Source organism: Crotalus tigris, unplaced genomic scaffold, assembly GCF_016545835.1.
Source record: "Crotalus tigris isolate CLP2741 ecotype Arizona unplaced genomic scaffold, ASM1654583v1 scf7180000024309.744930, whole genome shotgun sequence".
Lineage (NCBI taxonomy): Eukaryota > Metazoa > Chordata > Lepidosauria > Squamata > Viperidae > Crotalus > Crotalus tigris.
The window spans coordinates 451,904-476,282 of NW_024100481.1; the positions used below are offsets into that span (position 1 = coordinate 451,904).

At 64.1% G+C, this 24,379-nt stretch overlaps 4 protein-coding genes across 5 annotated transcripts; 2 read left to right on the plus strand and 2 right to left on the minus strand.

Annotated features, from left to right (window-relative positions):
* Window positions 1-3: 3 nt before the first annotated feature.
* On the plus strand, window positions 4-1,525 carry SPAG7 (sperm associated antigen 7). Its single transcript, XM_039324783.1, has 7 exons — window positions 4-191; window positions 306-373; window positions 463-551; window positions 649-733; window positions 820-909; window positions 1,032-1,188; window positions 1,278-1,525. Exons 1-7 carry the CDS (start codon window positions 110-112, stop codon window positions 1,382-1,384), a joined length of 678 nt encoding a protein of 225 aa, XP_039180717.1. The 5' UTR covers window positions 4-109; the 3' UTR covers window positions 1,385-1,525.
* A 1,022-nt stretch (window positions 1,526-2,547) lies between these two features.
* Window positions 2,548-8,595, minus strand: ENO3 (enolase 3). Of its 2 annotated transcripts, none has more exons than XM_039324781.1 (12): window positions 8,520-8,595; window positions 7,892-7,977; window positions 7,708-7,803; window positions 7,316-7,374; window positions 6,847-6,916; window positions 6,616-6,749; window positions 6,243-6,465; window positions 3,590-3,787; window positions 3,300-3,501; window positions 3,048-3,156; window positions 2,905-2,963; window positions 2,548-2,789 (listed from the first exon to the last, which is right to left on the minus strand). In XM_039324781.1, the coding sequence occupies exons 2-12, from the start codon at window positions 7,974-7,976 to the stop codon at window positions 2,720-2,722; spliced, it is 1,305 nt and encodes a 434-aa protein (XP_039180715.1). In that variant the 5' UTR covers window position 7,977; window positions 8,520-8,595; the 3' UTR covers window positions 2,548-2,719. The 2 variants fall into 2 exon arrangements, with proteins under 2 accessions (XP_039180715.1, XP_039180716.1); XM_039324782.1 differs by lacking the exon at window positions 8,520-8,595 and adding an exon at window positions 8,111-8,115.
* A 4,528-nt stretch (window positions 8,596-13,123) lies between these two features.
* Window positions 13,124-16,095, plus strand: PFN1 (profilin 1). The gene is made up of 3 exons (XM_039324787.1): window positions 13,124-13,482; window positions 14,893-15,085; window positions 15,644-16,095. The coding sequence occupies exons 1-3, from the start codon at window positions 13,351-13,353 to the stop codon at window positions 15,739-15,741; spliced, it is 423 nt and encodes a 140-aa protein (XP_039180721.1). The 5' UTR covers window positions 13,124-13,350; the 3' UTR covers window positions 15,742-16,095.
* Window positions 16,096-16,616: 521 nt separating this feature from the next.
* On the minus strand, window positions 16,617-24,304 carry RNF167 (ring finger protein 167). The gene is made up of 10 exons (XM_039324784.1): window positions 24,174-24,304; window positions 21,462-21,590; window positions 20,960-21,040; window positions 20,760-20,876; window positions 20,501-20,588; window positions 20,323-20,413; window positions 19,749-19,854; window positions 19,311-19,404; window positions 17,861-17,941; window positions 16,617-17,676 (listed from the first exon to the last, which is right to left on the minus strand). Exons 2-10 carry the CDS (start codon window positions 21,555-21,557, stop codon window positions 17,333-17,335), a joined length of 1,098 nt encoding a protein of 365 aa, XP_039180718.1. The 5' UTR covers window positions 21,558-21,590; window positions 24,174-24,304; the 3' UTR covers window positions 16,617-17,332.
* Between the last annotated feature and the right edge of the window lie 75 nt (window positions 24,305-24,379).

Below are 24,379 nucleotides of genomic sequence, written 5' to 3' on the forward strand. Positions count from 1 at the left end.
ACGCCGGGAAGTGTGGTCCGCGCCGGAACGAAGAGGAAGAGCGGCCTTCCGGCGCGGTGACGTCACCGGCAGCGCCGCGCAGTGGGCGGGGCCGAGGGCGGCGGCGAAGATGGCGGACCTGCTGGGCTCGATCCTGAGCTCCATGGAGCCGCCGCCCGGGCTGGACGACCGCGAGGCCCGGCGCGCCAGAGGTGGGTAGGGCGGGGCCGGGGGGGGGCTCTCTGGCGGGAGGGGGCGGAGGGCCGGGTCGCCCCCTCCCCCGCACTGAGACGCCCCCGCCGCCGCCCGGCCTTTTCTCCCCGCAGAGCAGAGCGCGCGGCTGCGGACGCTGCAGGAGCAGGAGAAGCGCCAGAAGGCCGCCTTCCGCAAGAGGGTCCGTCTCCCTCCCCGGGGGGCTGGCTGGCCGGCTGGGTTGGGGGGCTTCCCGGCTGACGGCGCTTCTCCCCTGCCTCCCCCCCGCAGATGGAGCGGGAGGTGTCGGCCTTCCTGCAGGAGAGCGCCGAGCCCCGCCGCCGCTTCCGCCCCATGAGCAAGATCGAGCGCAGCATCCTGTGAGTGGGGGGGGCGGGCAGGGGGGACGCAGGGCGAGGAAGGGGGGGCGTCCTCCCGATGGGCTGCCCGGCTGACCCCCCGGAGGGCTTTGCGCAGGCACGACGTGGCGGAGGTGGCCGGGCTGGCGTCCTTCTCCTTCGGCGACGACGAGGACTCGCGCTACGTGATGCTCTTCAAGAAGGCAAGGGACCCCTCCCCCCTCTCCTCCCCTTCCCCCCCGCGTGCACTCCCCGCCCTGCCTGACCGGCCTCTCCCCTTCCCCCCCAGGAGTTCGCGCCCTGCGATGAGGAGCTGGAGGCCTACCGCCGCGGGGAGGACTGGGACCCCCGGCAGGCCGAGGAGCGGCGCCGGGCCAAGGTGGGAGCGGGCAGCGGGGAGGGGGCTGCCTGCTTCTTAAGGGGAGGGGGCGGGGCTGCCTTCTTAAGGGCCCGGCCGGCGTCTGAGCGGGCGGCTGCTCTCTCCCCCCCGTTGCTCCCCAGGAAGCGGCGGCGCGGCGGGCGGCGGAAGAGGCGCTGCGCGGGCCGGCCGAGGTGACCCCCCCGAGCGACTACAAGGACAAGTACAGCCACCTGATCGGCCGGGTGGCCGCCAAGGACGCGGCCCAGGCCATGGAGGCCAACAAGGCCTACGGCTGTGGTGAGCGCGGGAGGGGGGCGGGGCGGGGCCGCCGCGGGGTAGCTGAGCCCCTCTGGGCGGCCTAACCCTCCCCTCCTGCCCCCCTGCAGTGCCGGTGGCCAACAAGCGGGACACGCGCTCCATCGAGGAGGCCATGAACGAGATCCGGGCCAAGAAGCGGCTGCGCCAGAGCGAGGAGGAGGCCAAGAGCTCCTAGGGGGGGCCCTGCCGCCCCCTCCGGCCCGGCTTGTGGGCCGCCCCAAGGCTGCTCCTGTCGTGGGGGGGGGATCCGGTGGGGACTGGCGGACTCTTCCTCCCTCTCCCTCCCCCCCTCGAGTATCGAAGTTTTACTTAGAACTGCTTTTTAATGCGGTAAAAAAAGGCATTTTAAAGGCTGTTAGCCAAACGAGGAAAGGTTTCAACAGATGTACCCACGGGGCGGGGGGTGTTGTTTGTGTGAATATGTATCCCCCCCCCACAGTTGTTTTCTTTTTCTGCTGATTCAGCTCACTTTTCCAGCGTAGCATGTCGCTTTTGAGCCACGGAAGGAGTCCCCGTCTGGCTTAGTTGTAGGGCTGCAGCCCCCTCAGCTCTGCCACCCAAATTCTCCCACTTCCATCCCGCCCCCATCTTTGGGGCTGACCTCTGCCCTTCAGGCAGAATCGCCTCCTGTCCCTCCTTTCTTCCAGAGCTTAGGGTTACCATCAGGTCTCCCCCCCCCCTCCCGGTTGGCCAAGCACCCCATTGTTGGGTGTTCCCAGCTCAGTTGGACGTTGGGAGGAAACAGGCCAGCCAGTAAATGGGGAGGCCGCTTGGCTTCCTCTGGGGCAGGGCAGGCATTGGGGACTTCTTTCCTTGCTGGTCTCTGAGTGACTTCAGCAGGTCTGTAAATAACGCTGGGTTTTTATTCCTTCCTTTCCCCCCCCCCCCGGTTTGTTTTGGGAGATGGTGGCCCAGAAGGCTGGTTGTAACCTCTGGAGGGGTGTCCTGTACACGTCCCATTAAACTCTTCCTGTCAGTGCTGCCCTGCGCTTGCCTCCAATTCTTTGGGACGAAGGGATGAGATTTTGTACTTTCATTTGCACAGGTAAGAAAAACCGGCTGAGGTCCCACATTGTACCTCGAAATGAGTGGATAGCCAAGCCCCTTCGAATTAGGCAGTGGGTGCTGTGCACCGTGGGGTGGGGCTGAGGGAGGCAGGAACTGGGCTGTGGGTCTGGCTTAGCTGCCCTGCTCACAGTGGGGATTCCGAGCTCGGCTTGGTGGACGTGGGGCCCTTAGGCAGGTCTGAGACACATGCCAGGAAAGCGGGCACAGTGGTGGGGGGTGAAGGGAGAGAGAGAGAGCCTGGTCAGCTTTTCTCAAGAACGACACACAACGTGCAAAGTAGTTGGCACAGCAGCCTTTCTATTCAGCCCCCCAGGGTGGAGTTGGGGCGATTCCACAGATCTTCTGGAGGTGATAAGAGACAGAGACGAGGCCTCGAAGGCCCCCACTGGGGTTGGGATCCGTTTTGGCCGGCAGGCGGGAGGTTCCTCTCAGCCTGGAGCTCTCACTTGGCGAGCGGGTGCCGGAATTTGCGCCCAGCAAACTGTGCTTTGTCACCCAGCTCTTCCTCGATCCTGTGGGAAGGCAGAGAGGCCGCCGGTCATTGGCAGCAGACACACGCACACACACAAAACACACACCCCGAAGAGGATAGGGTGGCGTTGGGGGGGGGGAGTCTGCTCTCCTCACCTCATCAGCTGGTTGTACTTGGCCAGGCGCTCCGAGCGGCAGGGGGCCCCGGTTTTGATCTGCAAAAGGAGGGGTCACTTAGGGGGAGGCCGAGTTCCCCAGGGGGCTGGAGGGAGAGGGAGGAGGGGCGGCTGGTCTCTCACCTGCCCAGTGCAGAGCCCCACCACCAGGTCGGCGATGAAGGTGTCCTCGGTCTCCCCAGAGCGGTGGCTCACCATGACCCCCCAGCCGTTGCTCTGGGCCAGCTTGCAGCTGGAAGCCGAGAGAAGGAAGCTCTTAAAGCAGGCAGAGGTCCCCCAGGAGAGGACCCCCCCATCCCCATTGCCCGCCCAGGGGACCGAGCCTTCAGCCCGTCTCCCCCTGTCCCCCGCCCACCACACCAGCGAGCGACTCACGCCTGGATGGACTCGGTGACAGAGCCGATCTGGTTGACCTTGAGGAGGAGGCAGTTGCAGGCCTTCTGCTCCACCGCCTGCTGGATCCGCTTGGGGTTGGTCACGGTCAGGTCGTCCCCCACAATCTGGATCTCCACCTGAGTCAGGAACTTCTTCCAGGTCTCCCAGTCGTCCTGGTCGAAGGGGTCCTCGATGGAGACCACTGCAACGAGGAGTCCCAAGTGTGTCGGGGAGTCGCCCCCCCAACACACTGACAGGCCCAGCGCCCCAAAAAAGAGCCCCCTCCTCACCTGGGTAGTTCTTGATGAAGCTCTGGTAAAGCTCCCCCAGCTTCTCCCCAGAGATGTAGCGGTTGGGGTCGTCGGGAGACTTGAAGTCCAGGTCGTATTTGCCTTTGCGGAAGAACTCGGAGGCGGCCACGTCCATCCCGATGACGATTTTGTCCGGGTAGCCGGCCTTCTCGATGGCGCTCTTGAGCAGCTCCAGGGCTGCAGGGGGGGAGGGGAAGCCGGTGGCTCAGCAAAAGAAGCCCCTCCCACTATGAGCAAAGGGGGGGCTCTGGATCGGAGGACCCCCTGGCCTGTCTGTGCAATTCAGGCTAGCCGGCTGCTGCCTTTCTGCCGATGGCTGCATTCCGGAAAGAGGCCGAGTCGGGGGTCCTCCTTGAGCTGCTTCCTTGCAGACGTGTCTTTACCCGAACTAGCTAACGTATCGGTGCCCTGATGAAGTTCCTTAGTGTGGTGACGAAACGTCTGTGAGAGGAAGTCTGAGCTCAGAGGGCCCACCTTCCAAGAGGCAAAAAGTCAGTTGGTTTTTGAAATAGGAGGGTTAGGCCCGTATTTCCATGTGGCGAAAGAAGGAGGATGAACGGGAATGATTTGCATGTGAGGAACAAACAAGGGAGGAAGAACGAGCAGCCGCTCTGGATGCCTGGAGAGCCTTTTGGGGAGGGCAAACTGGGGGGGGGCAAAGGGACAGGAGGAAGGAACCCAAAGGAAGGGGGCGAGTTGGTGGCTGCCAGGGAGAAATGGGCAAGGAGGTGCCACGGGCTCTTGGTGGTTTTGCAGCGGTGTCAGTAAATTCGTGAGGGACCGTTGTGTGCTGCTGATATTAAAGACGTGTCCTCTCAAAATGTGATTACCTGCTTTTGTATGTAGGTGCTGTGTTGTTGGTTGAGGAGTCGGATTGTGTGTTTGAACAGAAGCAAAGATTATTCTGCGGAAGAGAAGGCTCCCCCCTTGTTAAGTGGAAGTTAAACCCGAGAATGTCCAGCCAGGCGGGGGGGGGGGCTTCTTAGGGGCGGACAGGGCAGGAATTCCGCCGCCCCGGAGGAATGTGGACTGCCTCCAAAATGTCAGGAGAGAAACACTTTGAAGGGATTTGATCGCTGGAAAGTGTGAAGATTGAGTTGCACAGGGTGTGTGTGAACAGGCGGGCAGGAAAGGGGAGAACAACCCCGGCTAGATGGTGCCAAAGAGGCCCACAGAAGGGGGGGGGAGAGATCTGGAGGAAGCAAGCGCAGAGCGGCATGGAGAGCAACAAGGATGTGTGTTTGCATGTGTGCGTGTGCCCTGTTCATGCCTTGGATGGCTCATTTGCTTGTGCTTTGCCTAAGGTAGCTTCCCCCAAAGCAAACAGGAACAAGATCAAGGGCTGTACTGAATATCTGGGGGAGACGAGCCCAGCGCTAAGGGGGAGCAAAGCCAAGGCAGAGCCGGTCAATTCTTCCAGCCCCAGGGTGGCGTTTCCCTCCCCTCAAGGGCCACAGCTGAGCGGAAAGAGGATCGGGGCATAAAGGCTTGAAAAGAGTTCAGCTTTCCAGGACCGGATTAGTTGCACCCGAGGCGCCAAGAACTTGCTCACGGCACCCTGGGGAGCAGGGGAGCCCCAGAGTCCCAGGGATAGCAAGTCTCCAAGAGGCAGGGGGGGGGCTCTGGGCATTGGTCAGCTGCTCCAGCATCGGCTAGGGGAGCAGGGTTTGCCAAGGGCAACTGTGGCAGGCAGGGTGACCTTTCCTAATTCCTTGTGACTGGGACCTCCTCCCTAGAGGGTGGAGATGTTGCTGGCACAGCCCATCTTGTTTTGAGCAAAGCCTTCGACAAAGTATCTCCGGACGTTTGGCTTAGCAAGATGAAAAAGGGCTGACGGAATTGAGGACAGACAGAGCTGGTCTATTCAAGACTGTTTGTGTGTGTGTGGGGGGGTTTCCCTCATTCTGGAGATGATGATGGTGATTCCATGATGGGGGAGATTTAATCCCCTTCAGGATGTGCCCACCGGAGGCTGTCAGGGATGCTTTCAGCTGAATCCCTGCTATACAGTGGGGTGGACTTCATGACCTCTGGGAACCCTACCAGCTCTAGGATTCTGTCACCCTAATTGAAACCCAGCGGGAAAATGGACTTCCTCTTTCTCCACCTACTCTGCTCCGGTGAAGGTTTTCCTAATTTTGATTGTTTAAATCAGGGGTGTGCAATCCTAAGGCTTGTGGATTTCAACTCCCAGAATTCCCCAGCCACTGATCTTGAAAGTTGCACACCTGGATTACATTAGACTTTTTCTAATGGAATGTGGCTTATTTTTACAAATTAACTTTCTTGTAATGTTACAAAACATGATTTGCTTTTAGGGAACTTGTTTTAGGGGTGAAATCTTTTCTACGTGCCCCTCAGATGAAAGGGCAGGAGAGAGGCAGGGGGCTGGCCCACTTGACCCTCTCTTGGACATCTCCCCCCCCCTGCATCTTGCAGCCCCACCCCACCAAGGCTCCAGTTACAGCCCACGAGGTAATTCCACTCTGGCACGCAAAGGTCGAGGGGTGGGGGGGCGTGTGAAACACAATCCTTGGGGACGGAGGTGGCAGCAGCGTCCAGCTGACAGCAGCCTGTCCGAGAGGGGGGAGCGCCTGCCTCCACGCAGCCCCTCCCTCTGCAGCCCCCTCACCTTCATTGTTCTCCAGGATGTTGGGGGCGAAGCCGCCTTCGTCCCCCACATTGGTGGCGTCCTTCCCGTACTTGTTCTTGATCACAGCTTTCAGATTGTGGTAGACCTCAGCCCCCACCCGCATGGCCTCCTTGAAGGTGCTGGCCCCCACCGGCAAGATCATGAACTCCTGCATGGCCAGCTTGTTCCCGGCGTGGGAGCCCCCGTTGATCACGTTGAAAGCCTGGCAGGTGGGGGGGGGGAAAGGAAGCAGGTGCTGACCCCTCGGTCTTTCCACGGAAGAGCTCCTGTGAAGCCCTCCCACCCCAGAGAGACCCCGGGAAGCTCAGGTCTTGCAGGAGCCCCCCTTCCCCCGCCTGGCTGGGCCACTCACCGGCACCGGAAGGATCAGCTCCTTGTTCCCAGCAAGGTCCGCGATGTGGCGGTAGAGGGGGACCCCTTTCTCAGCCGCCCCAGCCTTGCACACGGCAAGGGAGACCCCCAGGATGGCATTGGCCCCAAACTTGGCTGTGAAGGCAAAAGGGCCAGAGGTGAGCCCAGCCCAGCCTCTCAAGTGAGGCTCCGCTGCTGCTGGGTGGGGGGGCGAGGGGGGGGCTATGCTTACATTTGTTCTCCGTTCCGTCCAATTCAATCATGACCCGGTCGATCTTTTCCTGCTCAACAACGCTAATTTTCTACCAGGGAAAGAAAAATGGATTATCTTCCAGAAACAATCCAATGTGGAGCCACAAAAACAGATGATCCCTATTTTGTCCATAAAATTTAGCGAAAAGGTCCTTCCGGGGTGTCTGTAACCCTGCAGCGTTCCTCCTCCCCCCCCCCCAGTCACAGTGGAAAACAAAGAGCCCGTCCAGAAAGATTCTGCTCCAGGGTGCTCCCCGCCCCCCCAATCAGCAAGGGCAGCTCTGAGGGGGGGCCACTTCTTTAGAACAGCTGGGGAGCCAAGCCCCTGAGCACCTGAGGCCTTGGAGGGAGGCAGCAGAGTCTTGGGGGCACGCTCCAGGAACCCCCACCCCACCCAAGCAGGGCTACTGCCCAAGACTGGCATGGTTCCTCCCCCCCCCCCGACTCACCTTCTCAATCAGGGCTGGGGCGATTGTCTTGTTGATGTGCTCCACGGCCTTCAACACCCCTGGGAGACAAGCCACCAGCATTAAGGGGAGGGGGTGTCAGCAGGAGAGACTGCCCCCCAGGAGCATGCAGGAGGGCCATGCAGAGGGAGGGCAAACACTGTTTCTGCCAGGGAGAACAGGCAGGGGATGCCCACCAAGGGGGCACCAACCCCCCCCCCAGTCTTCCTTCTGCCTCCCCTGATAAGGGCAGCTTCATCCTGTCAGAGGCGCAGTTCCCTTCTTCCTTCCTCTGCCCGTCTCCCTGCATTCGTTTTCCCCAAGGATGGGAGGCTGCCCAGCCCCACAGAAGCTTTGGAGAGGGGAACCTCGCCCCTTCCCGTTCCCCCCCTTACCTTTGCCCAGGTACCTGGCTTTGTCTCCATCCCGCAGCTCCAGGGCTTCATAGATGCCGGTGGAAGCCCCGCTGGGCACCGCAGCCCGGAAGCGACCTGTCCAAGAGAGACGGGGTGAGCAGGCCCCCGGCCCACCTGTTGCAAGGGGGGGGCAGCCACGCCTCCTCCCTGGCCCTTCCGTTACCTTTGGCCGTGTGAAGGTCCACCTCGACCGTCGGGTTCCCCCGGGAGTCGAGGATTTCACGGGCATGGATCTTCTGGATCGACATCCTGTGGGGCGAGGGGGCGCATGAGTGCGGGGCGAGCCCCTTCAACTGAGCCCCTTCAACTGCCCACCCACCCCCGTTTCTGCAGAGCCTCGGTGCTTCTGCCGATGGGTGGCTGGTGGTCTGGGGGGGTGGACGGAAGGGCACAGCTGCCAGGACTAATAGCTTCTCCTCCTGCCCAGCCCGGTGAGACCCCCAGGGTCAGCTGCTGGTCCCAAGGAGAGTCTCTGTGGTGGCTCAAAGGAGGAGGGGGTCCTGGAAAGGCCCCACTGGGGGATGTGGAGGACCTGCAGGCTGACCCACACCCTGCAGAGGCCAGAAACGGGGATCCAAGGACGGGGGGGGGCTTTCTCTGGGTGGCTCCCAAATGACGTCCGCCCAGCCAGGAATTACGCTCGCCCCCTCCCACCCGCAGAACAGAGGTGGGGGCCGGTCCCTGTCCAGCTATTCACCCCCCCCCGCTGGAGAGACCGCAGGGCAGCCGACGGCTGCTGGCTGCAGAGCTGCCCCTCCTCGCCCCCCCCCCGCCCTGCTCCGTGGGCTCACTTGCGCGGGATCGGGGCTGGCTGCACCGGAGCTGCTGGCAGTGGCGGGGGCGACGGGGACCGACCGGCGGCCTTTATGTGCTCCGCCAGGCCCGCCCCCGCGGCCAAGGCTTAGGGACCATCGGCAAAGGGCCGGCGGGCCGCGGCGGCCAAAGGCCGGGCGAGGCTCCCGTGCCCGGAGGCGGCCGCCTCCCGAGCAGCCCGGGCGGAGCAGCCCGCCTTGCCCGCCCCGGCACTGCCGGGGCTCAGCCGAGGCCCGCGGGCGTCGGGGAGGCGGCAGCGCGGCGGAGCAAGGGCGGCTGCCTCGGCCGGGCCGGGGGCTCCTCGGAGGGCCGCTGCCGTCCAGCCACTTCGCGCCGGTCCCTGGGCGCCCGGCCAGCGTCTTGGCCTAAATTTAGCCCCGCTAAAGGTCGCCGGGTCCCTCCAAGCAGCCGCCGAAAGGACAGGCGGCAACTTGAGGAGCCCGCGGCCGCTCAGCTTTCAGCCCGGAATGCCCCCCCCCTCGCGGATGGGGACAGCCGGGGGGCCGGTAGACGGAGGGGGGAGCTGCACCGGCCGCGTTTCCGCCTGTCCGGGGCAGAGAACCGAAGGCGCCCTTCGTGGAAGGCAAAGGAAAGGGAGGGGCAGGGGAAAAGCATGGGGGGGCGGGTGGCTCCGCCCCCTACTTGAAGGGCTTCGTCTGAAGCTACTCCTGGGGGGGCATTTGGGGGGTCCTCTGGATTGGGATGGGCAAATTTGCAATGCTCTGGCCAAATTGCAGAATTGCAGATTGGGAGTGGATCTCATGGGTCTGTATTCCTCTTATTGTGCCCGGAGAGCATCGCCCTGTTGAGCAGCTGCCTGTCCCTGCTGGCACCTGTTCAGCTTAGTCTTGACAAAAAGGCCAGGGCCCCTTTCACGCCTCCCCATCAAGCGACCCTCCCCCTTGGTGGGCATCCCCTGTGACCTCCGGACACAGCTGAGATCCGTGGGGATCTTCTCTCCTCAGCCCCCCCACTCAAAAGAGGCCGAAGGGGGCCAAGACAGAGCAGGACGATTCCATTACGAGAGGCCTTCGCTTACGAGTGCAACGTCGTTACATGTTTTATTTCAGCTTTTTCAAATTGTGTTATCTCACATGAATGGAACTGTTTGAGACCTTTTAAGACTGGGCTGCTTTCAAAAACGAGTTAAATAAAATAAATGTTAATTCTTATAAAACCCCCCCCCCCCGGCATCCAGCTGGTTTGGTGAAAGTTGACGGACAGCCATCAGTGTCCTCAGTGGGCAGCGCGTTGTTCCGTGGCCCCTGCCCCTGCAACTGGGGGTGACTTTGGTGCTAACTTGGGGTGGGCCTGGCAGAGCCGGGGGGGGGGTGGCCAGAGGGAGAGTCTCCCCCCACCTCTGCAGCTGAAGAAAGCCCCACTGGCTGACCTAGCCAGCTCAACCAGGGCAGCCCCAGTCAGGAGGGCAAGACGGGGCAAGCAACGGGGAAGAAGCCAAGCCCACCCTGTGCCCGACCCTCTCAGGCATTACCCAAAAAGTCGCTGAGCCTCCGACATCTGGAAAAGAACCAGATGCAGATGCTGCCCAGGCGTGGGAGGAGCAAAGTGCCCCGGGAGACCCCCCCCCGTCCTTCCCGGCACCGTCACACTGCCCCGCATCCACCGCTAGGGGGCAGCCACTGCCGCACCAGCAAAGCCCCTTGCCCAGCCATTCAGCTCCTGCGTGGGGCGATGCAGCCTCTGCCCTGGCATCGCCTGCCTGGGTCAAATCCCCCCTTGGGCGCTTCTAGGTTGCAAGCTTTGGGGTGCATCTCACCCCCCCTTCTGTATGCGGCTACTGAAACTTAGTTTGGTGACCGTTCCCCATGTGCCTAAAATCCGAGGACAGAGAAGCGGTAGGGAATTTCCAAAACTGAACATGTAATTAATGCTCCCTGCTCGAGCTGCTGTTTGTGCTCCTTTGTCTCCCTCTTACTTCGTGTTGGATTTTCGCTTTTGGCTTCCTTTCTTCGGTTAAAAAGAGCTGCATTAATTTATTTTGGGCTGTTAAAGGCCTGCTGGCTGCCACTGTGCCTCGCGAGCAGGGGCTCCACGTGCCCTTAAGACTGAAGGGCCAGGCAGGCAGCCCCTGGCTCGGTGCCAATGCCCACCCACTCCCGCCGGCTCTTCTAAGCAAACCAACCACAGGCATGTCAAAAGTTCCTGCGTGATTCAGAGCCTGGCACTTTCTAGAAGGAATCGCTTTGGAGGCTGACCTGGGGATTTGTTCCTGTTCTTTGGGCCCTTCCGAGGCTCCGTCCGGTCCCTTGCAACACTCACGTGTGGGCTTTGTGGTCCTTGGCCCTTCCACTCTTCTTCCCCTTTTCGGCTGCCCCTCCCAGCAGCCCTTGAGACCTGCACGTGAAGCCTCCCAGGATCAGCTGTGCCCCCATCCTAGCCCCCATTGTGACATCTCAGCCCTTGCCCCCCCATTGCTAGGACACCACTGCAGCAGTTGCAGCTACTCTTCTGGGGTCCCCATAACCCCCAGACCCCAGTCCGCTTCCTGGTCCCCTCCTCCCTCCCCCCTTTTCCAGCACGGAGGCCAGCCCCCCGCAGCCCCACCAAACACCAGGATTTGAACCCGGGCATCCACGCATCAGCCGGCTGGGGAATGGGGCTGTCAGCCGGCAGTGGGGCCAGCCTGGCAGCCAGAGAGGGGCAGAGTCGGCCTCTTTCCTGCTACCACCGCCTGAGTGCCCACCGTGCCCTTCTCCAGCTGGCAAATGGGTATCAGCAGATTGAAGGGCTTCTGCCCGCAGGAAGGGGTGTCTCCACGTTCGCCTCCAGTGGGGGGGCTGTTGGGTTTTGGCATTTTGAAATGCTGCTCCGAAGCCAAGCAGCTAAACGGAAGTGTGCCTCTAACACAGCCAGAGTGCAGCAACTTGTGGTTTTTATCTAGGAGGCAACATTTTGTGAACGCTGCTTGTTCATTTCCAGCAAGACTCGGTGGAAAAGTCCCGAACTGCACCCCAGATCTCACCCTTGGAGGTTGCACCCCTCTTCCCTGGACGGGCACAACCGTCTTGTACCCGGAGAAGAAACACACCGGGCTGCACTCAGGCCTCCCCCTAACCAAGTTTGCTCAGTCACCATTTCTTAATAAAGCCAGGATCAAGTCCAGTTCGGACACCTTGTAATGTTAAGACTGTCAATAAAGGGGACCGTATGTAGCTTAGAGTTGAACCCCTTGCTGCTCTTTGAGCTGTGTCTCCCCCCCCCCCCCCGCAGACGTTTTATGACCCAGCAGGGTAACATCATCAGTGATAAAGAATGTTAATGCTAGCTCTGAGGATGTTCCCTAGTTTGGGTCATCAAACATCTGCAAAACAACAACCAGCTCAGGGCACACGCCGGAGTTAGGACCACCCAGGCCACTAGCAGACCTGGCAGGGCCAATGGCCGATGGTGGTTTTCTCAGATAGGTAGGCAGTCGAGGGGGGCACGGGGGTTGCTGGGCTCAACACCTCTGATAATGCAGTGGGGCGCCTGGGTCCCGGGAGGGCCTAACCCGGGGATTCTGGTCCTGCAGAAGCTTCACCCAGATTAGCAGAGCGGACCGGAGGGGCTGCAGGCAACCTTTGACATGCCACCCAGATGAACTCAGGGCTCCAAGAAAGCCTCCAGGCTGGCAGCAAAGTGCCCCCCGAATTGTGTGGGGAGGACCTTCGCCAGTCAGCCAGGACCAGCCAGGCAGTGGCAAAGCAGCTGTCTGTCGCGGTTCTTCTGCCCCAGCTGAGGGTCTGAGCAGCCTTCTCCAACTAGTGCCCTCCACTCACGGGCTGGGGAGGGGTTCCCCTGGGAGGAGGAGGAGGAAACAACCCCGGTTGAAACAATCCCCCCCCCCAACAACCAAGCCGTGTTTCTCAGCTCCCCCCCAAAAAGCTGAAAGGGGCAGCCGCAAGTGGGGCTGACCCAGAGAAAGTGGGTGGTAGGGATCACACCGGCCGTGGGCCTTTCTGGCCAGGGACCCCCAGAAAGGATGCTTCTTGCACCCTCCCAGGGGCTCCCCCCACACGTCCCCCCCCCGGCGGGAGGCTCTGGCGGTGCCCCCCCCCACAGAGAAGGTGAAACTTTGGCGGGGCCGCCTCCAGCCTCCGGGCGCCTTTTCCAACGCCGGGAACCCCCCCTCCCCGCTTCCATTCGGGCAACCGAGATGGGGCGGGCGGGAGAACCGGTTCCGACGTCACCCTGACTCGTGCGCGAGGGGAGACACGCGTGGGCCAGCGCGCTGCCCACGGCCGCGGAGAACCGGACGGCTTGCTGCCCCCTTCGCAGGCCCGAGACCGCCCCGGCCCCCTCCCCCTCCTCTTCCGGAGCTGAGGCCTTTAGCCCCTCCGCCGCCAGTCCGGAGGGGGAACCGGGCAAGGCTCCGCTATGACTCATGGACGAGTGAAGGGGGGTCGGGGCTCGCGGGGGGGGGTCGGGGGCTGCGGGTCCCCATTGTACTCGGAGACGCTGGCGCCCCCTCCCTCTCCCCCTCCCTCTCCCCTCCCCCCCGTTGCCGCGCTCGCCCGCGCCGGGGAGCGCCAGGAATGAAGGGGAGGAGCGCCTGCGCGGCCCCGCCCTCCCCTCCGTTTCCTCCTCCCTTCCTCGTCCTCCTGGTCGGGCGCTCGCCTCCTCCAGTCCTCGGCGCAGTCCGCTCCCGAGCTGCTCCCCGACGCCTCGCTCGGCACGCCAGGAAAGCCCCGCGGCGACCCCCGCCGGCCCCGCGCCTCCTCCGCTGCCTCCGCCGCCCGGCCCCGCGCCCGCCTCCGCCGCCTCGCCCCGCTCCTCCGGCGCCCGAGCCGTGTGCGCGTCGCTGCGGCCATGAGCGGCTGGAGCTGCTACATCGACAGCCTGATGGCGGACAACACCTGCCAGGACGCGGCCATCGTGGGCTACAAGGACGCGCCCTCCGTCTGGGCCGCCGCCCCGGGCAAGACCTTCGCCAGCATCACGGTGAGCGGCCCGGCGGGCGTCCGCTTCCTCTTCCGCTGCCTCCGCCGGGCCGCCTTTGTGCCCGGCGCCGCCCGCGCCTCTGCCGGGAAGCGCCGGCCCGGCCCGGCCCGGCCCGGCTCTGCGCGGCGGGAGGCGGCCGGGCCTTCGCGCCAGAGGAAGCGGTTCGAGCGGGGCGGGGGCCGCGGGGAGGGCGGGAGGCGCCCCGTGAGCAGACTTCCCTGCCGCGCCCCTCTCCGCCCCGCCCCCCGCGGGCATGTGGCGCCCCTCGCCGCTTCCGCTGCTTCCCCTGCGGGGCCCGGAGGGCGCTTCCCGGGACGGGGCGGCGGGGCGAATCAAAGCCCCAGGCCGCGCCGCCCTCGAGGCCGGCTCCTCGCGGCCGGCCCCCGCCCTGCCCTCCCTCCGCCCCGGTGCCACGTCCCCAGGCCGCGGCTCGGCCCTCGAGGGGCGCCTGCCTCCGGTCTCCGCGCGGCGGGGCGGCGGAGAAGCCGGGGATCCCCGCGGCCCTCTCCCCCCGGGCGGCGCCAGCCGAGGAAAGGGCGGCCGGGAGGTTCCTCCACCCGGCCTAGCGGAAGGGCGCGCAGGGGGAGGGGAGGCCGGAAGCGCCGCGTTCTCCGCTTCTCGGGCGACTCTGGAGCTATGAGCCGCCTGGGGGGGGGGGCAGCGGGGAGGGTTCAGCCCGAGTCCGGCCTTGCAACCGCGCGGAGAGGGGCCTGGCGGGGGTCCCGGGCCGGACAGCTGGACGGCCTGGCTGCCCCAGGGCTGCGGGGGGGAGGGGAAGCGGCCCTCGTCTCCGGGAAGTCCCTCCACGTGGGGGGTTTCCGCCCCCTCCGCCCCCCTTTGCTCTCTCCGGATGAGGCCCAGCAGGCCCGCCGAGCTCACCCCGGCCCAAAGCCGGACTCGCTCGGGGCCGGAGGGCCTGTTCCGCGCGGCCCTTTGCCTTGCACTTCCCGCTTGAGGGGAAGCCGAATGGCCGTCCGCCTGCCAGCCGTCGGGCCTCCTGTCTCGGCAGCCCGGAGGGGCGCTTTGTGTCGGGCGCGAGTCTGGGGCAGCGCAAGGCAGGAAGCCGCTGCTTCCGACGGGGGGGGTCCTCCTTCCGGGCGGAGGGGGTGCCGCGATCCGTCTGGGACCGGGGCTGCTGGGGGGACTGCCCCCCTAGGGGGAGCCGGGGGCTTCCCGGGCCTTCGGAGCTCTTTCCTGGGGCCCGAAACGTCGCCCGCCGCCCAGTCTGGGCTGCTTCTGCTTTCCGGCCGGGGGAGGGCCTGGCTGAGGAAGTCAAGCCGCCTTGGGCGGAGGCCGGCTGGGCTGGAGGCTCTGGGGGTCTCGGGCTCCCCTAAGCCCCCCGGATTGCAGGGGGCCCGGGGCGGAGGCCGGAGCCTCGGCGACTGAGCCCCGCCCGGTTCCCTCCTGCAGCCCGCGGAAGTGAACGTGCTGGTGGGGAAGGACCGCAGCAACCTCTTCGTGAACGGGCTGACGCTGGGTGGGCAGAAGTGCTCCGTCATCCGGGACAGCCTGCACATGGACGGGGAGAGCACCATGGACCTGCGGACAAAGAGCACCGGCGGGGCCCCCACCTACAACATCACCGCCGCCATGACCAACAAGAGTGAGTCAGAGAGGGGGAGGGGCAGGTCGCTCGCAGCTGCCCAACTTTCCCCGCTGGGAGGGGCCGCATTCCTTCCCTGCCCGGCAGCTGTGAGGGGCTCCTGGGCCACTTGGGGGGGGTAGGGGAGTGGACAGCTGTGGCTTCAGCCAGCCCCCCCACCGCAGATAAGGCAGCCCTTGTTCAGCCCCAGAAGGGGCATAATCTGGCTCAAGACCAGCCCTTGGGGGAGGGGGACAGAGCAGCATGGGCCATCCTGACCCAGAATGTTCCCTTGCACTGTAGCTGGCCAGACCCCCTTGGCCCACCCCTCTTCAACTGCCTTCAACTAGTTAAACCAGTGCCCCATTCCAGACCCATAGCTGCCCCCCAACAGCCTGGATCTGTCTAGGTCTCTAAACGAAATGACTTCTTCTAATCGTCCGCCCCATTTCTTTAACCCCCACCACAATCGCTGAAACCCCCCCCCCATCCCATATTTGGCAAAGGGGAGGAAGCTCTTGCCCCCACTTGCCTGGCTTTGCCTCTGACTGCTTCTCTCTCCCTCCCCCCCCCCCGCAGCAATCGTGCTCGTCATGGGCAAGGAGGGCATCCACGGCGGCTGCATCAACAAGAAATGTTACGAGATGGCCAACCACTTGCGACGGTCGCAATATTGACCCGCCTGCTGGTCCCATCTGTGGTACTACTGATGGAACGGTGTGAGGATGTCCAAGATGGCAGCGACCGCCCGGGGCGCCCGGCCTGGCCACTGCGGGACCAACCCCGGCACACGATCGCCGCTTATTCCAACTTTTCCTGCTCACGGCCTCTCCTTCCTCCGCTTCTCCTGTTTTTTTCTAATGTCCCCACTCTGCCCCGAACCCCCCCTTCTGCCCTCGATTTCTTTTTTGCCATTTTTTTCTACCACAAATCCTTATTGCTGCCAAATTTTCTGGTTGTTACAAGGTGTAGCTTTTTTGACGAAGAAAACTATATTGGAACAAGAAAAAATAAAACGATTTGAATTCTAACCTGGAGTTTCTCTGAAAGCGGCGAGCGTGCCCCCCCCCATCTCCGTCCCCTCAGACCTGCCCACCCCCCAAGGCCCAGAGAGCAGGCCTGCTTTCTGTGGGGAAAACAATGGAGAGGCAACCGGGCTGGGACAGAAGCCTGCTTGTTCGTGCAGACAATGGGGGAGCTGCCCTCCAGCCTCGGCCTGCCGAACAGGTCACCCTCTGTGGCCTGTTCAAAGTAGGGCTGGCCCCAGCCAGGAGCCAGAGGTGCTCAGCTCCCTGGCACCAGGAGCTGCTGGGGTGGCCTTCCTGGCAAGGGGGGGGGGCTTCTCTCTGCTGTTGACCTCACAGCAGTCCAGCAGCCATGCTTCTCCCAAATAAGCAGCCTGGCCAGGTGTGTGGCCACAGGCCTCGCCTTTCCTCCCATGTTCACTTCTGCTCCCCCCCCCCACACATACCTGGAGGGCTTTCTCTCCAAGTTCGCTCAGACCAGTTTCATCTTTGGTTCACTTTTTGCTAAAAAGAAAAAAGGATGCAACTGAATGTAAATTGTATTTTTATTGAGTGGAGGGCTGCCTGCTCCTTCCCTTTGCCCTTGCTGTGCCCCTCCCCCACCGTCCTTTGGCAGAATCTGCCCAATCAGCTGAAAGTCACTAAAAGTAAAAATCCCTCAGGTGTTTGGCAGAAGAGCCAGCAGCGTGATAGGGAGACTTGGTGTGTGTGGGGGGGGGAGATTCTCGCCCCCTTTTCTGAAGGGCTGCCCCCTGGGGGGAAAGGGCTCGGTTGGCACATAACTGGTCCAGCCAAGGAAGCATAGAGGAAGACAAGCCTGCTCAGCAACGGTTCAGGGCCCCCTACCCATCATCCCCCAGGCTGTTAGGAATCTGCTCCAGGCTCTCCCGCTTGGCAGTGCACAGAGAAGTGCAGGAGAAGGCCTGGACTGTGTCTGCGGAAGGGCCGGGGAACAGCCCAAAGAAGGGCGTCTGGCACCCAGGACGCTGCTCCACCTTGCCAAGCATCCTGCCAGGCTGGCGGGGGGGCTGGAAGGGAGGACCTGCTGCTTCTCTTGCACCATGAAGATCCCCATCTTCTACTCCACACGCCAAGGGGGGAGTGTGCAAGAACTAGGGCCTTGCACCAGCCCTGCAGTTACAAAGCCTGGAAGCCGGACCGGGTGCAAAAGGACTCTTCTGCAGCCTTTCCCACCTGTGCTGAGAGGAGGGGGTTTGCCAGCCACCCGAGCCTGGGCGGTGGGCTAGACCAGCAGCTGGCTCTGTGAGGGAGGGCTGGGGGGCGGCTCCTCCCCACCCTCTGCCAGAAGCTCCTGGGGGCTCGAGGGGACCGACCGGGCCATGCTGCCAAAGCAAGGGGGGGCCACAGCTGTGCTGGGCGAGGGGCGCAACAAGGGGGTGCGCTCCGAATCCTCCTCCTGCCCCAAGTCCACTGCCACCCCCTCGCTCTGGCCGGGCACGGTAGGGTCGGTGCCCTCCTCCCCTTCCGAGTCCGAGTCCTCCGGGGAGCGGATCACCCGCTGCTTGCAAACCGGGCAGGTCTTCTTGGTCTGGGTCAGCCACGGGTCCACGCACTTGCAGTGATAGGCTGAAGGGGAAGAAAGGGGTCCAGGCTCACCCCCTTCCTTCCCTACGTCGCCCAACCAGGCCGGCTCATGGGTCGTCAGCCAGCTGTTCGCCCGAGGAAAGCCGATGCCCAGCAACCTCTGGCCGGGCTGAACCCAGAGCCACCCCCTCGCGCAGACCAAGGCCAGCCCTCGGCCGCAGCTCACCGTGGGAGCACGGCAGGATTCGCAGCCGGTCCCCATCTTCATACTCTTCCAGGCAGATGGCACAGACGTCATACTCGTCTCCTGGGAGGAGAAGACGGGGTGCATCAGCCCCCCACGGCCATCTCATGTGCCCACAGCGCTCGCGTGCGCCCCTCGGTGGCCGGAGACTGGCGCAAGTGGGCCGGCTCCCTCCCTCCCTCCCAGGAGAGCGTGGGGGGTCCCGGGCGGCTGCTCCCCCAAACGAGGCAGGGCGGGCGGGGGAGGGGAAGCACCGCGGTCTCCGCCTGCCGCCTTTCCACGCACGTGGGCGCGCGAATCTGCGGGCTACGAAAACAGGAAGCCGAGCTGGGCGGCTCGCTGCGCCCGCGAAGGGAAGTGGTCGGAGGGCGCCTCGGCGGAGCTGCCAAAGAGCCGCGCGCCCGGCCTTATAAGGCAAGAGCTGCGCTGCGCTGGGCGGCCGCCGCTTCCTTCCTGCCGTCCGACGCCGCGGCCCCCGCCCGGAAAGGCACAGCGCGGCCCCGGAGCCGCCCCGCCCCGTCGGCCCCACTTCTCCCGCGGAGGGCCGAGGGGCGGCGGCCGCAGCCCTCCCGCTGCCTCGCCTGACCGGGCCGAGATCGGGCGGGGCCTCCCGGGACGACGGTGCGCGGGAGGGAACAAGAGCGGGGGGGGGAACGGAGGAGGCCGGCCTGGAGCAGCAGCCCGGAGCCCCCCGCCCCTCCCTCCCGGCCAAGGCGGCCCCCGGCGCTGCTGCTGCTGCAAGGCCGGCAGGAAATGCCTGGCGCTGGGGGGGGGGGGTGATGGTCTCTGCCTCCGAGCGGGCATCCGTAAACCCGCCTGGAGCACGTGGCCCCGCGGCTCCCCCTGGCCCGGGTCCCGGAGGGGTTTCCACGGCTGGGGAACGGGCGTTATTGGCGCCCCGAATCAAGCGGAGCAGAGAAGGGAGCGGCTTCTGTCCGTCTGGAGCAGGAGGGAGCTGAGCGCTGGGGGCAAAGAAGCCCCTCCAGGCAGGCTGATGCTAGCTCAAAGCCCACTCACCTCCCCCGCGCCCCCCCCCGCAGCCATACCAACGATTTGTGGGCCCAAGCTAAGAGGCTGGCACACAAAAGTGGTCAGCTTGAGGAGGGGACTATCCTGGCTCCCAGCCCTCCCCCCCACCCGGAATGGGACAGGCCTGTCTCTGCACCACCTCAGCCTGGAACATGCCAGCTGCTCCCCCAGGGTTGAAAAAGGAAGGAAGAAAATGCAGGGGAGGGGAGGGGGCGGGGAAGCATTGCTGCAGTCAGAAGGGGGGGGGGGCTGCTGCTGCAGCGTATGGCCAGAAAGGAATGAGGGGAGCCAGGTGGCTGGGTCAGCCAACTTCTCCTCAGCCCCCCCCCCAGAGGTTATTTTGGGTGCCCAAGGTGAGTGGAGGAAGGCAGGTCCCCAGTTTCCCCCCCAGCCCCTCCCTCACCTTTCTTGTACTTGTGCACAGGGATCTTTTTCAGCTGCTCCTTGGAGAGCCGATCCTTCCGCATCCTCTTCCGATGTTGCATACACCGAACAATCTGCCACACAGGAGCAGATTTCCCAGATTCAAATCTTACTGGGGGGGGGGGTTGAACACGCACACGCGCACAAACGCTAACCGGGCTATTCTCAAAAAACGGGGAAAGCAGAGCAGAAGCGAACTGTCTCTGGGAACGAGGGGCCGACAGGACCAGCTCAGCGCTTCCTCCAAGCACCATCCCACGGAGTCCCCTGCCACCACCTGACCCAGGTGAGCTGCACGGGGCGCCCCCCTGCCCGCACTGGCCACCCCGAGTTTTATTGGGTGCAAAATCAAGAGCCAGAAACTGAGCTTCCCCCCCCCCCGGGGCCCCCTCCCTGCCGGAACCCCGTGATCCCTCACCAGGATGGCGCACATCACGGCAATCACCACGCCCACCACGCCTGTGAAGGGGATGAGGTAGTAGCCAAGCGGGAAGATGTACTCGGGGATCAGGACAACGTGGCCCCTGCAGAGGAAGGGGGGAGAAGCATTAGGCCCCCGGGGGAGCAGAGGACAGAGATCCCCTCCCCCCTCCTCCTGGAAAGATTCCCAAGCAGATCCAGCCTCGGAAAAATGGTCCCGGCTGCATCACAGACATGCCGACATTCAGAGTGGCAGGAACTGAAACGGCTCCTTTCACAAATTACACCCCCACCCACCCCAGCCAGAAGACCCCAAGCTGCAGGAAACCACACACCCCTTCGCATCTGCATAATTTTCTAAGTTTTTTTATGTTGCAGCCACCGTGGCTGAATCCACCTGAGAGCGCCTTTATTCTTTGCCTGTTCTTCCAGTGTCGGAAGCCCACGCCAAGCCCTGGACCTTCCACACGGGCTGGGAGGCCAGAATCAGGCCAGTTGTGGGGAGCCCGTTCATTCTGGGGCCCCCAGTCCTCCCCAGGGCCCCCTGCCTCCACCTGTGCCGCGGGGCCTACCCTTTCTCGTAGGTGAAGAGGCTTCGCAGGTAGGTGGCTGCCGTTTCGCCCGTGAAGACGGAAGGAACCGTGATGCGCCTGCGCAGCTGGTCTGGAGAAGGAAGGGGGGGCGGTCAGGGGGGGAAGGAGCTGAAGGGACCCCCGAAGGCCCCGAGTGAAGCCTCCTGCCTCCACTCACCGTCCTCCCAGACCATGTTGAGCAGATCATCCGAGCCGACGTTGTGGACAATGACGGCCAGGAACCCGGCCTGCTGAGCATGGTAGACCTGCCAGGGGACATGGGGGAGGGGCTGAGGCAGCTCCCCCAGCACCTCTTCTCCACAAGCCCCCCCAGACACCCCCAGGCTCTGCCCACATCTCCCTAGCCTGGGTCTTTGGCTCGGCCAGTGCAGTGTAGAAACCCTGGCGAAGGGTCTTGCCCCCCCCCCGCTCCTCACCTTGACATCAAAGCTGCAGTTGTACCGCCGGACGAGGGCGATGAAGACGCTGCTGTTGGACGGAGGCGCCTCGAGGGGCAGGCAGGCGTTGGCCGGCCTGGCTTCCACTAGGAGACCCTGTGGGGGAGGCAGGCAGCTCAGGGAGGGGGGCAGGGACGGAGGGAGGGCGGGGACGACTCTCCACCCGCCCAGATACCCACCACGAGTCCTTGCCGGGACAGTGGATAGCCGAAAATGGCCGGCAGGTCAGAGAACTCCATGCTGGTGTTATGGTCCGACACCTGAGGAGGGAGGAGAGAGTGAAAGGGGCGGCCAGGGGCAGAGTAGAGCAGGGAGGGAGCACGTCCAGTCACCCTTCAGGTGTGCTGGCTGCAGCCGTGGGCCCTTTCTACCCACTCAGGGGCCCCAGGCAGTCGACCTTGGGACCCCCCCCCCCCGTTGCTGCAATCTCTCTTCTCTGCAGTTTGCAGGGTGCCAGCTGTTCAGGCAGCTGCAGCTTTGGGCACCAACCAGCCCTTTTGCAGCAGGGAAGCAGCCCCCCCCCCCAGGTGGCAAACCGGCCCCCCCCCAGGCCATCTTGCCCAGCCAGCTCTGCAAGGGCCCTGCCATGGTCCAAGCGCCCTCTAGTGGTGACAGCCAGCATTTCAGGAGGTGGCAGGGAAAGGGACCCCGGGCTGTGCTGGGTGGGGGGGGGGAGCTCACCGCGTGGATGTAGCCCTTTACGGCCGGCAGCTCCCACAACAGGCAGACTGGCAGGACGAGGGCCGCAGCGGCTGGCAGGAGGTGCCTGGGTTGCATCCTGAAGCTGGGGGGGGGGGGCAGCCGGAGCTCCTAGGAGAAGGTGGCAGAGCCCATCAGGCAAGGAAAGAGACTGCCTTTCCCCCCCCCCCCCGCTGACTCTCAGGCAGGGAGGTGCCCGCCAGACCATCTGGGTTCTCAGCCCCACCAGGGACTAGCAGCACTGCTTATCCTGCTAGGCAGCTCTTGTTCGTGCGCCGCCTCCAAGAAGCTCATGGACCGTTAGGCCCAGCCCCCCTGCCCAACGCTGCTGCCTGTTGCCCACGCACACAACAGAGACTGGCATTCAGCTCTGGCATGCCGGGAGCACACAGGACCTCCAGAGAAGGTGGCAAAGAACTGCTGACGGGCAAAAAAGACCTGCCAGTGCCAACCTGGTGGATGGAGGGAGGGAGGTGGGGAGGGCTCCACCACAGATAGGACCAGCTCATGTGGCCTTTGGCCTCAGCTGCTCATCTATGGTGGGCTCAGCAGCCCCCTCCCTCCTGGAGCCCCCCTGCACCTTTTCTGCCCAGCAAAGTCTCTGAGGACTAACTCTGTGCTGCATCAAAAACTCCGTTCCTTCGGCTGATTCTGAAGGCCCCTCCGATTAGCCGAGCTTCCTCGGGGTCCAGTGGGCCCAGGTAAAGGGTCAGCCCTGAAGCAGGCCCTGCCTGGCCAGAGCTGCACCTGCCCCTTCGGCAGGCAGCCAAAACACCCCTGTACAAAAGGCCGGGGCCCATGTGGTGCCCCCCCAAGTTGCTCCCTGCTTCTCAGTAGTCTGCATGTTCCCCCCCCCTAGAGTTAGGATCAGCAGTGCCCCTTCTAGAATTCAGGGCTGGAACCGCCTCTTCTTGCCGCCTGGCCTCCTCCTTTGAGGGGCACCTGGTGGGCCGGGCACTAGAATCCTGGACACCTGACAAACTCCCTTAGACGCTGGCAGGCCGGCTGCCAGGGGCTTTGCAGGGCAGGCAGGCCAAAGGAGGCCTTCCACTCATCATGCTAAACCAGAGATAGGCAACCTTGGCTCTTTTATGACTCATGGACTCCAACTCCCAGAATTCCTGAGCCAGCATAATTCAGCTTGGAAACCTCTCCCTTTCCCCTCACCATGGCTGGCTCAGGAATTCTGGGAATTGAAGTCCACGAGTCACAAAAGGGCCAAGGTTGCCTACCCCTGTGCTAAACCATGGTCCTGCTGCAGTACGGAGTATTAAGCCACAACTGGCTGGATTCACACACAGACTCCCCAATCCAAAGGAGCCGCAACTTGATTAAACAGCTCATGGAAGGAAGCGCCAATTGTCGCTGAGTTGGGGCACGCATTCTGGGCGCTGAGGATGCCCAGGCCCATCCCAGCGAGGTTTCCTTCACCTCTCTGTTCGGCTCAGCCCCAAAGGCTGGGCCAGGAGGCAGGTTGGGGGTGGCCTGCGCTCAACCTGGCCATCCAGGCGCATGGGGGGGAGCAGCTGAGAATGGCTCTCCTTGCATAATCACCTCCCCCCAGCCCTTCTCTGGCCTTCCTGAAGAGGCTGGAGGCAGATTGTCTCTTAGCAGCTCACCTGCACCTTCCCTGGACACTTTACTTGCCCAGGTTATGCTCCAGGGTCCCTCCGAGATCATCTGAACTACCCTGGACTGTGCCCCTCAAGTCTCAGCAAAGCACTTGACACCAGGTGTCCATTGGGGTTCGACGGGCTGCTCTGCTGAGTCAGCCGGCACTGCCTGCTCCTGCCTCTGCAGCCTCCCCCTCCGGGACGCCCCCTTTCCCTCTCCTATGACCTCCCCCCCCCCCCCGTCAGCCGAAGGGTCTCCGCTCTCGGCTTTTCCTTCTTTTGCGGTGTGGGGGGGTCTTTTGGGCCGAGGGTCCCCTCTGCTTGCTTTGAACTGACCGTCCCGATTCCTCCCCCTCCACCCTTGCAACGAGGCTGGGGACATCCAGGCTATGTCTTCCCACCCCCCTCTGTGGGGAGGACCCGGTTGCCCTACGGGGATCCCCACCGGGGCAAGTTCCCAAAGCCCAACGCTGAGCGCGGCGAAGCCCAGGGAGCGTCCTCCGGGGTGGGCAACGGGGGTCCTGCCGTCCCCCTTTCTCCGGCCCGGGCCTTACAGAGCCGCGGATCCACCTGGCGGCGCCCGTTTTCGAGCAGTTGGGGCTCCGCTGGGCGGCGCAAGGGCCGCCCCGCTCCGCCCGGGGAGTCGGCGGCGCCGCCTAAGCCAGAAGAACCGGTTAGGGGGGGAGGGGCCCCTGGGGGAGCTCTGGCCGTTCCTGCCTCCGCTGTGCCGCAGCCGCCCCCCACGGGATCCGCGACCCCCGCCCCGCGACGGCTGCGCTCTCCGGGCGGGGGGCCCCCGCGGCGGCCCCTGCTTGGAGGGGGGCGAGCTTTGCCTGGCTGCCCCCACCCGGCGCCTCCGGTCGGGTCTTCCTCCCCGGCCCCTCCCCCAGGGGCGGCCCCTCCCCCGGACCCCACCCCAGGGGGGCTCGGGGGGGGAGGCGACCCTTGCCCGGCTCGCCCCCGCCTCCCCCTCCGCCGCCTCGGCGGCGCCCGGGAAGACTCAGAGACCCCCGCCGCCGCCCCCTCGCCCGCCGACGGAGGAGCCACGGCAGCCCCCCCCCGTCCGTCCCCCCCGTCTCACCTTCCCGGAGGGGCGCCCGCCGCCCGACGCTCTGTTTACAAGCCCTGCGCGCTCCGTGAAGATGCGACGCTCTCGCGAGAGACGGGCGAGGGCGGGGTAGACACCGTCCTTCCGCGCCTGCGCAGCGGGAGGGGCGGCTCCCGGGCGCGGAGGATGCCGAGCGTTGTAGTCCCGCTCCGTCCTTCCGCACTCGGCCCCGCCCCTGC

Bases quoted from the DNA above. Each gene is read 5' to 3' on its own strand.
- SPAG7 (XM_039324783.1), top strand. From the start codon at position 110: ATGGCGGACCTGCTGGGCTCGATCCTGAGCTCCATGGAGCCGCCGCCC. The intron at 374-462 runs GTCCGTCTCCCT...TCCCCCCCGCAG, and splicing joins AGGCCGCCTTCCGCAAGAGG to ATGGAGCGGGAGGTGTCGGC. The intron at 552-648 runs GTGAGTGGGGGG...GGCTTTGCGCAG, and splicing joins AAGATCGAGCGCAGCATCCT to GCACGACGTGGCGGAGGTGG.
- ENO3 (XM_039324781.1), bottom strand. From the start codon at position 7,976: ATGTCGATCCAGAAGATCCATGCCCGTGAAATCCTCGACTCCCGGGGG. The intron at 7,804-7,891 runs GTAACGGAAGGG...TCTCTTGGACAG, and splicing joins GGACCTTCACACGGCCAAAG to GTCGCTTCCGGGCTGCGGTG. The intron at 3,157-3,299 runs GTGAGTCGCTCG...CTCGGCTTCCAG, and splicing joins GTCACCGAGTCCATCCAGGC to CTGCAAGCTGGCCCAGAGCA.
- PFN1 (XM_039324787.1), top strand. From the start codon at position 13,351: ATGAGCGGCTGGAGCTGCTACATCGACAGCCTGATGGCGGACAACACC. The intron at 13,483-14,892 runs GTGAGCGGCCCG...TCCCTCCTGCAG, and splicing joins AGACCTTCGCCAGCATCACG to CCCGCGGAAGTGAACGTGCT. The intron at 15,086-15,643 runs GTGAGTCAGAGA...CCCCCCCCGCAG, and splicing joins CGCCGCCATGACCAACAAGA to CAATCGTGCTCGTCATGGGC.
- RNF167 (XM_039324784.1), bottom strand. From the start codon at position 21,557: ATGCAACCCAGGCACCTCCTGCCAGCCGCTGCGGCCCTCGTCCTGCCA. The intron at 20,877-20,959 runs GTGGGTATCTGG...CCTCCCCCACAG, and splicing joins TGTCCCGGCAAGGACTCGTG to GGTCTCCTAGTGGAAGCCAG. The intron at 20,414-20,500 runs GTGAGTGGAGGC...TTCCTTCTCCAG, and splicing joins CAACATGGTCTGGGAGGACG to ACCAGCTGCGCAGGCGCATC.